Genomic DNA, 13,625 nt, shown 5'->3' with positions numbered 1-13,625 from the left:
TGTAGGAAAACATATATATGATCTATTTAGGGGAAAATATCTTCCTTCTAGAGATCAGTTCTTTGGCCTTTGGATTAGGTTTTGTGGTTCAAGTTATACATAGATCATTTTGTTTTCTTTATTATCTTCCCTCTGGTAGAGATGTCTGTATCTTTGTTTAGGTCTTATATTTAGAAACTAAAATAAACTAAAGCTACCACCTTCTTGTGAATCTTAGACTGAATCGCTTACAAACGTATATAGGGATTTATTTTTATTCTTCAGTGTTTAGAATTTGTAGCGTTCTTGAGTATTATAGATATTTGATATCTCTATTTAAAAAAGCTCGTAGTTTAAATTTGTCCTTAGTTATAAACTGGAAACTATTTGAATAGTTTTTGATAAAACTAAAATTATTTTTTTAATTCTCTTTAGGAAATCGCACACTCCCAGGTAAAACAGGAGGCTGTATTGTTACATGAAAAACTTTATGAGTTGGAGTCCCATCGAGATCAGATGATTGCAGAAGACAAAAATATGGGATCTCCAATGGAAGAAAGAGAGAGATTACTCAAGCAGGTAGGAAAAACAAACATACTTATTTTAAAATGTCAGGATTTGGTAAATGTATACATTTGTTTTATTTAAGGCATATGCATTGAACAGAAAGCCAATAAGCTTATTTAAAAAACAAAAGGGTGAAAAGCAAACTCCACCTAAATTAATATGAACTGCTTGACCAAGAAAATCCAGATAAAAGTCATTTCTCACATAAAAACTTTTTATTTTTTTTACTTAAATTCTAATTTTGTATGGTCTTCATGCATATTTGATCATTTTTTAATGTTTTGGTTCCTTACAAGAAAAACTCTTCTTATTGGTCAGTAAATAATTAGACAATCTTACAGAAAATGTATTCCATTATTTGCTTTAGGCCTCATATTTGGAAAGTTAAGTGCCCCAAGGCTGATGACTTTGTGTGGTTATTTCTATCAGTGCCTGGATGAAAGTGAATGGATTTAAAATGTCCTGTGAGATCACAGTATGTCAGCATGTTGTATCACATCTGTTCAGTAGTTTTCTCACTGTGCCAAGGCTGGCTTTAATTTAGCCTATTATTTATCCTGAGACACCCTAAAACACCCTAAACATACAGCCCTTAGGAGCCTATATATTTGGGAAACAGCTCTAGTGAATAACCTGTAAATGGGACTCCTTTGTGGTCTTAGATTGAATCCAATGGGTTTGTAAGAACAGTAAGGATCACCTCAAGCTTCCCAGGTGGCATTAGTGGAAAAGAACTGGCCTGCCAGTGTAGGAGACACAAGAGGCGCAGGTTCAATCCCTGGGTTGGGAAGATTCCCTGGAAGAAGGCATGGCAACCCTCTCCATATTCTTGCTTGGAGAATCCCATGGACAGGGGAGCTTGGTGGGCTAAGTACATAGGGTCACAAAGAGTCAGACTCAAATGAAGCAACTTAGCACACACAGGAGCTATTTAGGTATTAGAATCATTCCATAAAGGTATTATAATCTAGAATCTCTGAAACTCCTTGGAAAGAGATCATTGAAGGGGACTAAAGAGTGATCCTGGGATAGAATTGCTAAATAAAATATAGAAGATTAAGTTAAATTTGAATTTCAGATAAGCAATGAATAATCTTTCAGAATAAATATATACATAAAGATGATAGATCAGATCAGATTAGTCGCTCAGTCGTGTCCGACTCTTTGCGACCCCATGAATCGCAGCACGCCAGGCCTCCCTGTCCATCACCAACTCCCAGAGTTCACTCAGACTCATGTCCATCGAGTCAGTGATGCCATCCAGCCATGTCATCCTCTGTCGTCCCCTTCTCCTCTTGCCCCCAATCCCTCCCAGCATCAGAGTCTTTTCCAATGAGTCAACTCTTCGCATGAGGTGGCCAAAGTACTGGAGTTTCAGCTTTAGCATCATTCCTTCCAAAGAAATCCCAGGGCTGATCTCCTTCAGAATGGACTGGTTGGATCTCCTTGCAGTCCAAGGGACTCTCCAGAGTCTTCTCCAACACCACAGTTCAAAAGCATCAATTCTTCAGCGCTCAGCCTTCTTCACAGTCCGACTCTCACATCCGTACATGACCACAGGAAAAACCATAGCCTTGACTAGACGAACCTTTGTTGGCAAAGTAATGTCTCTGCTTTTGAATATGCTGTCTAGGTTGGCTGTAACTTTCCTTCCAAGGAGTAAGCGTCTTTTAATTTCATGGCTGCAGTCACCATCTGTAGTGATTTTGGAGCCCAGAAAAATAAAGTATGACACTGTTTCCACTGTTTCCCCATCTATTTCCCATGAAGTGGTGGGACCGGATGCCATGATCTTCATTTTCTGAATGTTGAGCTTTAAGCCAACTTTTTCACTCTCCTCTTTCACTTTCATCAAGAGGCTTTTGAGTTCCTCTTCACTTTCTGCCGTAAGGGTGGTGTCATCAGCATATGTGAGGTTATTGATATTTCTCCCGGCAATCTGGATTCCAGCCTGTGTTTCTTCCAGTCCAGCGTTTCTCATGATGTACTCTGCGTATAAGTTAAATAAACAGGGTGACAATATACAGCCTTGACATACCACAAAAGTTACTCATTGTTTTTCTGAAATTGAAATGTAATGGGGATTGCTAAATCTGGCAACTCTACTTTGTGTGTAGGTTGGGAGTAGGTAATAGGGGGAGCAGGGGTAGGGAGACAGTCTCAAACATCCTAGATATTTATTTAAACTGATTCGGTCCTGAAAATGTGTTAATCTCATTGTGCTTTGTTGGATATATCAGTCACCACTCTTTCTTTGAGGAGGAAAGAAAAATCTGTGACTAGTTCCCCAGTGATGTTCCTTTTAACTTAAAAGGTTGAATTTTAAGAAATAAGTTAAAAGAAAGAGACTAGATTTGACATTTTAGTACATGCCTTTAGAAGGAAAATCTCTTTAAGATGGCCTAACAATGAACAGTTCTTTAAATTCTGTTTTCTCTTTGTACATTTATAGGTTAAAGAAGATAATCAGGAAATAGCCAGCATGGAGCGACAGTAAGTACATTTATATTAGGACATTTTACATTCATTTCTCATCTTTTAAATTGTGTAAGTGTATAAGAGATGCATATTGTTAGTCCTTTTTTTCAGGGGTTCATAGTGACAATGCAGCTTTCAGTTTTATTTATAGCTTTAAATAATTCTTTGAATGTTTAGTTAGGAGCCATTATGTAGTATAATTACTTTTTTAAAACAGCCTTATTGTGATGTAATACATACTATACAATTCACATATTTAAAGTGTACAACTTAGAGGTTTTTAGTATATTCACAGAATTGTGTAACCACCACCTCAGTCAATTTTCAAACACTTCAGTCACCCCACTAACAACCCATATCCCATCACATCTCTCATCCCCAATTCCCAGCCCTAGGCAACCACTCTGCTTTATGTCTCTATAGGTTAGCCTGTTCTGGACATTTCATATAAATGAAAGCATACAATGTATAGTCCTATGTGGCTGGATTCTTACACTTAGCATAATGTTTCCCTTATGGTTGGGGACACTGAGTGTACCAGTGCAAGTGCATGGGACCTTTTGAAGGAGGTCACCATTATCTTCATTACCTCCACCATAGTTTGGCCTCAGGTCAAATAACATGGAGGAAACACAGCCCCGCCCTTCAACAGAAAATTGGATTAACGATTTACTGAACATGGCCCCACCATCAGAATAAGACCCAGTTTCCCCCTCAGTCTCTCCCATAAGCTTCCATAAACTTCTTATCCTTCTCCATCAGAGGGCAGAAAACCACAATCACAGAAAACTATCCAATCTGAACACCACACCCTTGTCTAACTTAATGAAACTATGAGCCATGCCATGTAGGGCCACCTAGAATGGATGGGTCATGGTGGAGAGTTCTGACAAAATGTGGTCCACTGGAGAAGGGAATGGCAAACCCTTCAGTGAACCTTGAGAACCTCATGAATAGTATGAAAAGGCAAAAAGATAAGACACTGAAAGATGAACCCCCCCAGGTTGGTAGGTGCCCAGTATGCTACTAGAGATCAGTGGAGAAATAACTCCAGAAAGAATGGAGAGATGGAGACAAAGCAAAAACAACACCCAGTTGTGGATGTAAAGTGATGGAGGTAAAGTCTGATGCCATAAAGAGCAATATTGCATAAGAACCTAGAATGTTAGGTCCATGAATCAAGGCAAATTGGAAGTGGTCAAATAGGAGATGGCAAGAGTGAACATCGACATTTTAGGAATCAGCGAACTAAAATGGACTGAAATGGGTGAATTTGACTCAGATGACCATTATATGTACTACTGTGGGCAAGAATTTCTTAGAAGAAATGGAGTAGCCATCATAGTCAACAAAAGAGTTTGAAATGTAGTACTTGGATGTAATCTCAAAAACGACAGAATAATCTCTGTTCGTTTCCAAGGCAAACCATTCGGTATCACAGTAATCCAAGTCTATGCCCTGACCAATATTGCTGAAGAAGCTGAAGTTGAATGGTTATGAAGACCTACAAGACCTTCTAGCACTCACACCCAAAAAAGATGTCCTTTTCATTATAGGGGACTGGAATGCAAAAGTAGGCAGTCAGGAAATACCTTGAGTAACAGGCAGATTTCGGCTTGGAGTACACAGTGAAGCAGGGCAAAGGCTAATAGAATTTTGCCAAGAGAATGCACTGGTCATAGCAAATACCCTCCTCCAACAGAAGGGAAGACTCTACACATGGACGTCACCAGATGGTCAATACCGAAATCAGATTGATTATATTCTTTGCAGCCAAAGATAGAGAAGCTCTATGCAGTCAGCAAAAACAAGAGGAGTTGACTGTGGCTCAGAGCATGAACTCTTTAAGCCAAATTCAGACTTAAATTGAAGAAAGTAGGGAAAACCACTAGACCATTCAGGTATGACCTAAATCAAATCCCTTATGATTATACAGTGGCAGTGACAAATAGATTCAAGGTATTAGATCTGATAGACAGAATGCCTGAAGAACTATGGATGGAGGTTCTTGACGTTGTACAGCAGGCAGTGATCAAGACCATCCCCAAGAAAAAGAAATGGAAAAAGGCAAAATGGTTGTCTGAGGAGGCCTTACAAATAGCTATGAAAAGAAGAGAAGCGAAAGGCAAAGGAGAAAAGATATACCCATTTGAATGCAGACTTCCAAAGAATTGCAAGGAGAGATAAGAAAGCCTTCCTCAATGATCAGTGCAAAGAAATAGAGGAAAACAATAGAATGGGAAAGACTAGAGATCTCTTCAAGAAAATTAGAGATACCAAGGGAACATTTCATGCAAAGATGGGCACAATAAAGGACAGAAATGGTATGGACCTAACATAAGCAGAAGATATTAAGAAGAGGTGGCAAGAATACACAGAAGAACTATACAAGAAAGATCTTCATGACCCAGATAATCATGATGGTGTGATCACTCATCTAGAGCCAGACATCCTGGAATGCCAAGTCAAGTGGGTCTTAGGAAGCATCACTAAGAACAAAGCTAGTGGAGGTGATGGAATTCCAGTTGAGCTGTTTTCAAATCCTAAAAGATGAAGCTGTGAAAGTGCTGCACTCAATATGTCAGCAAATTTGGAAAACTCAGCAGTGGCCACAGGACTGGAAAAGGTCGGTTTTCCTTCCAATCCCAAAGAAAGGCAATGCCAAAGAATGCTCAAAGTACCACACAGTTGCCCTCATCTCACACGCTAGCAAAGTAATGCTCAAAATTCTCCAAGCCAGGCTTCAACAGTATGTGAACCATGAACTTTCAGATGTTCAAGCTTGTTTTCAAAAAGGCAGAGAGGAACCAGAGACCAAGTGGCCAACATTTGTTGGATTGTGGAAAAAGCAAGAGAGTTCCAGAAAAACATCTATTTCAGTTTTACTGACAATGTCAAAGCCTTTGATTGTGTGGATCACAATAAACTGTGGAAAATTCTTCAAGAGGTGAGAATGCCAGACCACCTGACCTGCCTCCTGAGAAATCTGTATTCAGGACAAGAGGCAACAGTTAGAACTGGACGTGGAACAACAGACTGGTTCCAAATCAGGAAAGGAGTACATCAAGGCTGTATATTGTCAGCCTGCTTATTTAACTTATATGCAGAATACATCATGAGAAATGTTGGGCTTGATGAAGCATAAGCTGGAATCAAGATTGCTGGGAGAAATATCAATAACCTCAGATATGCAGATGACACCACCCTTAGAGCCTCATGAGGAAAGTGAAATAGGAGAGTGAAAAAGTTGGCTTAAAGCTCATCATTCAGAAACTAAGATCATGGCATCTGGTCCCACGGCAAATAGATGGAGAAACAGTAGAAACAGTGACAGACTTTATTTTTTTGGGCTCCAAAATCACTGCAGATGGTGACTGCAGCCATGAAATTAAAAGACAGTTATGACCAACCTAGAAAGGAAGAAAAAGAAAGACAGTGACGTCACTCTGTAGTGTCCGACTCTGCAACCCCGTGGACTGTAGCCTACCAGGCTCCTCCGTCCATGGATTCTCCAGGCAAGAATACTGGAGTGGGTTGCCATTTCCTTCTCCAGGGGATCTTCCCAACCCAGGGATCGAACTCACGTCTCCCACACTGCAGGCAGATGCTTTACCTTCTGAGCCACCAAGAGAGCCCTATGACCAATCTAGACAGCATATAAAAAGCAGAGACATTACTTTGCTAACAAAGGTCAGTCTAGTCAAAGCTATGGTTTTTCCAGTAGTCATGTATGGATGTGAGAGTTGGATTATAAAGAAAGCTGAGCAGCAAAGAATTGTTGCTTTTGAACAGTGGTGTTGGAGAAGACTCTTGAGAGTCCCTTGGACAGCAAGGAGATCCAACCAGTCCATCTTAAAGGAAATCAGTCTGGAATATTCATTGGAAGGACTGAAACTGAAGCTGAAACTCCCAGTACTTTGGCCACCTTATGTGAAGAACTGACTCATTTGAAAAGACCCTGATACTGAGAAAGATTGAGGGTGGGAAGAGAAGGGATTGACAGCGGATGAGATGGGTTGGATGGCATCACCGACTCAATGGACATGAGTTTGGGTAAACTCTGGGAGTTGGTGATGGACAGGGAGGCCTGGTGTGCTGTAGTCCATGGGGTCACAAAGAATCAGACATGACTGAGTGACTGGACTGAACTGAATGTTTCCAAGGTTCATCTATGTTGTAGCATGTATCAGTATTTCATTTCTTTTTATTGCCAAATAATATCCCATTGCATGGATAGACCGTATTTATTTATCCATTCATTAATTGATAGACATTTGGATTGTTTCTGTTTTTTGGCTATAATGGATTATGCTGGTATGAAGATTCATGTACAAATTTTTGTGTGGACATATATTTTTGCTTCTCTTGTATATTTACCAAGACTGGAATTTACCTGGGAGTGCTGATTCACACAATAACTCTATATTTAACTTTTTTGAGGAGGTTCCAGACTATTTTCCAATGCTGCTAAACCATTTTACATTTTCACCAGCAGTGACTAAGTATTCCAGTTTCTCCATGACTTTATCAACACTTGTTAATTACCTTTTTTTTTATTATAACCATTATAGTGTGTGTGAAGTGGTATCTCATTGATTTGCATTTTCCTGATGACTAATGAATGATGTTGAACCTTTTTTCATGCACTTATTCGTCATATGTATATATTCTTTGGAAAAATACTGTTCACATTCTTTGCCCATTTTTTTCCATTCAGTTTTATAAATTTTATTCGTGTTTTGGCTGTGTTGGGTCTTCCTTACAGTGCATGGGCTCTTTGTTGCTATATGCTGGCTTTCTCTAGTTGTGGAGAGGGAGCCAGTCTCTAGGTGCAGCGCGTGGGCTTCTCCTTACAGTGACTTCTCTTGCTGTGGAGCACAGTCTCTAGGGTGTGGAAGCTCGGTAGTTGTGGCTCATGGACTTAGTTGCCCCATGGCGTGTGGGATCTTAGTTCCCAGACTGGGGATTGAACCCATGTCCCCAGCACTGGCAGGTAAATTCTTAACCACTGGGCCACCAGGGAAGTCCTCCCAATTTTAAATTGAATTATTAATTTATTTTTGACTGTGCCACGCAGGATCTTAGTTCCCTGACCAAGGATTGAACTGGAGTCCCTTCCATTGAAAGTGCAGAGTCTTAACCACTGGACTGTCAAAGAAGTCCATTTATTGTCTTATTACTGAATTGTAAGAGTTCTTTATATATGCTAAATAGATTCTCTCATTAGGTAAATGACTTGCAAAATTTTTCTTCCATTATGTGGGTATTCTTTTTACTTTATGGTGTTCGTTGAAACACAGAAATTTTAAATTTTGATGATATCTGGTTTGTTTTCTTCTGTTGCTTGTGCTTTTGGTGTCAAGAAACCAGTGCCTAATTCAAGTTCACAAAGACTTATGCTTATGTTTTACTTTTATTTAACTGTTTTATAGTGCAGTTCTTATGTTTAGATCTGTGATCCATTAACTTATGTGAATGGTATGAGGTAGGAGTCCAATTGTATTCTTTTCCTTGTGCATTTCCAGCTGTCCCAGTACCATTTGTTGAAATATTCTTTCAACAAATGTTGTTTGATGTTCTTCCTCTGTTAAACTGTTTTGGTACCTTTGTCAAAAATCAGTGTATATAGATACAGTCCTTTTTCTAGACTCAAAACAATTCTATTCCATGGCTATATGTGTCTTTTCTTATTCCAGTACCATACTGTCTTGATTACTATTTGTTGTTATTATTCAGTCACTAATCATGTCCAACTCTTTACAACCCCATGGGCTGTAGTATGCCAGGCTCCCTGTCCTTCATTATCTCCTGGAATTTGCTCAAATTCATGTCCATTGAGTCGGGGATACTATATAACCATCTCATCCTCTGCTTCCTTTTTTCTCCTTATGCCTTCAATCTTTCTCAGCATCAGGGCCTTTTCCAGTGAGTCTGCTCTTCACATCAGGTGGCCAGAGTATTGGAGTTTCAGGTTCAGCATAATTTCTCCCAAAGAATATTCAGGATTGATTTCCCTTAGGGTTGACTGGTTGAATCTCCTTGCAGTCCGAGGGACTCCCAAGAGTCTTCTCTAGCACCAAATTCAAAAACATCAGTTCTTTGGTGCTCAACCTTTTTACCTTTTTTATGGTCCATGGTCCAACTCACATTTGTACTACTGGAAAAATCATAGCTTTGATTATATGAACCTTTGTCAGCGAAGTGACATCTCTGCTTTTTAATGTGCTGTCTAGGTTTGTCACAGCTTTCCTTCCAAGGAGTAAGCGTCTTTAAATTCTATGGCTGCAGTCACTGTCTGCAGTGATTTTGGAGCCCAGGGAAAGAAAATCTGACATTGCTTCCATTTTTTCCCCTTCTATTTGTCATAAAGTGATGGGAGCAGATGCTATGATCTTGGTTTTTTTCTAATGATTACTATAATTTTGTAATAAGTACAACTGCTTTTGTGAAAATTTTAACCCATATAATCTGGTCTCAATGGTAAATTTTCTGTTATTTTCCAACTTTTAAGACAAACTTTCTAACTTAGTTTAGCTAAAGATTTTTTTATTTTCTTAGTATGACAAGTAAAGTTCAAAAGAACTTTGGGGAAGTGTCTGCTGTTGAAGTCAGGCAAGCTGACATTCTCGGAATACACTTGTACTTTAAAGATGAATCACGAAAAAATATTTTTCTCTCAAAATTTATAGTTCTATTCTCAGAATAAAGCATATTTTTATCAATATTATTTCTGCAGATTAGAAAAGATTAAAGATTTTGTAACATCATCACTAAATGTTTTTATTGAATAGCAAAATCATCTGTCATAGATAAATAATATTTTCAACAGGTTAACAGATATAAAAGAAAAAATAAATCAATTTAATGAAGAAATTAGACAACTTGACATGGATTTAGAAGAACACCAAGGTAATTTTTTAATATTTTTATGATATATAATAATAGACTAAAAAATAGATACATAGCAATATTTATATAGTACTAGGGTCTCAGGGACTCTTTGCCTGGGGTTTATTATTTAATTCTTTGTGATATCACTAAGTTTAATTGCTAAAATACTAAACTACTACAATACTAAATATAGTTAGTATTGAATTAAAGCCAACTAAAAGCTGTATGTAACTTAAAATGGTTGTATAGAAAAGGGAACTCTCTAACACTGTTGGTGGGAATGCAAACTAGTACAGCCACTATGGAGAACAGTGTGGAGATGCCTTAAAAAACTGGAAATAGAACTGCCTTATGATCCAGCAATCCCACTGCTGGGCATATACACTGAGGAAACCAGAAGGGAAAGAGACATGTGTACCCCAATGTTCATTGCAGCACTGTTTATAATAGCCAGGATATGGAAGCAACCTAGATGCCCATCAGCAGATGAATGGATAAGAAAGCAGTGGTACATATACACAATGGAGTATTACTCAGCCATTAAAAAGAATACATTTGAATCAGTTCTAGTGATGGATGAAACTGGAACCTATTATACAGAGTGAAGTAAGCCAGAAAGAAAAACACCAGTACAGTATACTAACGCATATATATGGAATTTAGAAAGATGGTAACAATAACCCTGTGTACGAGACAGCAAAAGAGACACTGATGTATAGATCAGTCTTATGGACTCTGTGGGAGAGGGAGAGGGTGGGGAGATTTGGGAGAATGGCATTGAAACATGTATAATATCATGTATGAAACGAGTCGCCAGTCCAGGTTTGATGCACGATACTGGATGCTTGGGGCTGGTGCACTGGGACGACCCAGAGGGAGGGTATGGGGAGGGAGGAGGGAGGAGGGTTCAGGATGGGGAACACAGGTATACCTGTGGCGGATTCATTTCGATATTTGGCAAAACTAATACAATATTGTAAAGTTTAAAAATAAAATAAAATTAAAAAAAAAAGAAAAACATAAAAAAAAGAAAAAAAAATAAGAATTTATTTTGTTTTGCCAAGAAGTTCTTTTTTAATCAAGTAAAATGGGTTAAAGTTGCTCACAGATTTCTAAGTTATACTTCTTTTCATGGGCAATGTGGTAGAGTTGCAGAGGAGTGAGGATCAAGTCATAAATGTCACAAAAGGTCAGGAAGTTATTCCCCAGAGGGCCCAGTAATGAGGTAGCAAATATTGATTATCGAGTTCTCTGTCACCTTCCCCTAGCAGTGGCATTTGAAGAGCCAAGGAAGAACCAGAGCTCTGGGGGTGGAAACGCTGTGGTGTGGATGTGGGAGCTGCAGTGTGTGTGTGTTTGGGGGAGACTTTGGGCGTTACAGATTTCTAACCAGCTTCTCTCTAATAAAGGGGGAATGTGGGTTACTATGGCACTTTAATCACATATTAACTGCAAACCAGTTAGTATGTTAATTGGATTATCAACACTTGACTATATATTCTTAAAGTTAGGTATGGTATTGTAAATAATATACCTAGTATAGCAGAACAGATTAAGAAGAAGTGGCAAAAATACACAGAACAACTATACAAAAAAGGTCTTAATGACCTGGATAAACATGATGATGTGGTCACTCACCTAGAACCAGACATCCTGGAGTGTGAAGTCAAGTGGGCCTTCAAAAGCATTACTATTAAAGTTACTGGAAGTGATGGAATTCCAGTTGAGCTATTTAAAATCCTAAAAGATGTTACTGTTAAAGTGAAAGTGAAAGTCGCTCAGTCATGTCTGACTCTTTGCAACCCCATGGACTACACAGTCCATGGACTTCTTCAGGCCAGAATACTGGAGTGGGTAGCCTTTCCCTTCTCCAGGGGATCTTCCCAACCCAGGGATCGAACCCAGGTCTCCCGCACTGCAGGCGGATTCTTTACCAGCTGAGCCATAAGGGAAGCCCGTTACTGTTAAAGTGTTGCACTAAATATGTCAGCAAATTTGGAAAACTCAGAAGTGGCCACAGGACTGGAAAAGGTCAGTTTTCATTCCAGTCCCAAAGAAGGGCAGTGCCAAAGAATGTTAAACTATACAATTAAGCGTACAGTTAGGGCTTCCCTGATAACTCAGTTGGTAAAGAATCCTCTTGCAGTGCAGGAGACCCCAGTTGGATTCCTGGGGTCGGGAAGATCCACTGGAGAAGGGATAGGCTACCCACTCCAGTATTCTTGGGCTTCCCTTGTGTCTCAGCCAGTAAAGAATCCGCCTGCATTGTGGGAGACCTGGGTTTGATCCCTGGGGTTGAAAAGATCCCCTGGAGAAGGGAAAGGCTGCCCACTCCAGATTTCTGGTCCGGAGAATTCCATGGGCTGTATATGTATAGTCCATGGAGTCGCAAAAAGTCAGACACGATTGAGTGACTTCACTTTGACTTTCACATTTTGTGCTCATTTCACGTGCTAGCAAGGTTATGCTCAAACCTTCAAGGTAGACTTCAGTAGTACATGAACTGAGCCTCCAGATGTACAAGCTGGGTTTAGAAAAAGCAGAGGAACCAGAGATCAAATGGCCAACATTGTTTGGATCATAGAAAAAGGGAGGGAATTCCAGAAAAGCATCTACTTCTGCTTTATTGACTATGCTAAAGCCTTTGACACTGTGGATCACAACAAATTGTGGAAAATTCTTCTTTTGCAAAGAGCAGAAAAAATCTTGATGCTGAGAAAGTAAGAGGAGAAAGAGGGGATGCAAGGATGCTCCTTCATCCTTTGGAGGAGCAAAACATGAGACGGTTAGATAGCATCACTGACTCAGTGGACATGAATCTGAGCAAACTCCTCCTCCTGCCATGCTGCAGTTCATGGAGTCTCAGAGTCGGACAGGACTTAGCGACTTTACAACAACAATAATGGCTGAAGAAACGTAGCAGGGGAAAAGGGTGTACTTTTGCTAAATTTTTTATTTCAATTTTAATGCAGTCTGTTAGTTTTATTTGTACTTCTTCTTGACTTATGAGTAATAGTGTTAGCTACTATTGATTACTTATCTGGACTGGTTAGTTTGTGATCTTTACAGAAACCCTTTGAAGCCTCGTTAACCTCTTTTATACTTGTTGAAGCTCAGAGAAGTTACTCATATTTTCACAACTAATAACAGGTAGAGTCTAGATATAAACCAAGTTCTCTTTGACCCCAAAGTCTTAGTTTTATTGCCCAAACCTGATCTTGGCTTTCTGATATGACGTGCTATATTTGTGAAATGAAAATATTCTTTTGAAATGCTTACAGTCCTACTTACATGTGGCTACATGTAAGTAGGTACATGTAAGTGGCTACATGTACTTCCCTGGTGGCTCAAAGGTGAAAGCGTGTGCCTGCAGTGTGGGAGACCCGGGTCCTATCCCTGGATTGGGAAGATCCCCTGGAGAAGGCAATGGCAACCCACTCCAGTATTCTTGCCTGGAGAATCCCATGGATGGAGGAGCCTGGTAGGTTACAGTCCACAGGGTCGCAAAGAGTCAGACACGACTGAGTGACTTCACTTTCATTTTCTCATGTCAATGGGATCTCTAAAAACAGACAAACTTTAAGCCCTGATTATTAGGAAAGTAAACTTATCTAAGCTTTCATTTTCTCATTTGCAAAATAAATATAATGGTCCTACCTCACTAAGATTTATGAATATTAAATGGTACACATGGTAAGGTAGGTTCATTA

At 39.3% G+C, this 13,625-nt stretch overlaps 1 protein-coding gene across 5 annotated transcripts in view; it reads left to right on the top strand.

Moving 5' to 3' along the window:
• Positions 1-13,625, top strand: part of IFT74 (intraflagellar transport 74) — a 122,447-nt gene that overhangs the window by 42,836 nt on the left and 65,986 nt on the right. For 4 of the 5 annotated variants that reach the window (XM_086414921.1, XM_086414920.1, XM_086414918.1 and 1 more), the window contains 3 exons: positions 415-558; positions 2,999-3,039; positions 9,854-9,933. In XM_086414921.1, the coding sequence (XP_086271047.1) occupies positions 415-558; positions 2,999-3,039; positions 9,854-9,933 (265 nt within the window). The remainder of the gene's footprint in view (positions 1-414; positions 559-2,998; positions 3,040-9,853; positions 9,934-13,625) is intronic. The other variant, XR_015169484.1, reaches the window with a different exon arrangement.

Source organism: Bos grunniens, chromosome 8, assembly GCF_055505025.1.
Source record: "Bos grunniens cultivar Pamir isolate PY7600 chromosome 8, Bosgru_T2T1.0, whole genome shotgun sequence".
Classification (NCBI taxonomy): Eukaryota; Metazoa; Chordata; class Mammalia; order Artiodactyla; family Bovidae; genus Bos; species Bos grunniens.
This window is presented reverse-complemented; position numbering and strand designations above follow the sequence as displayed.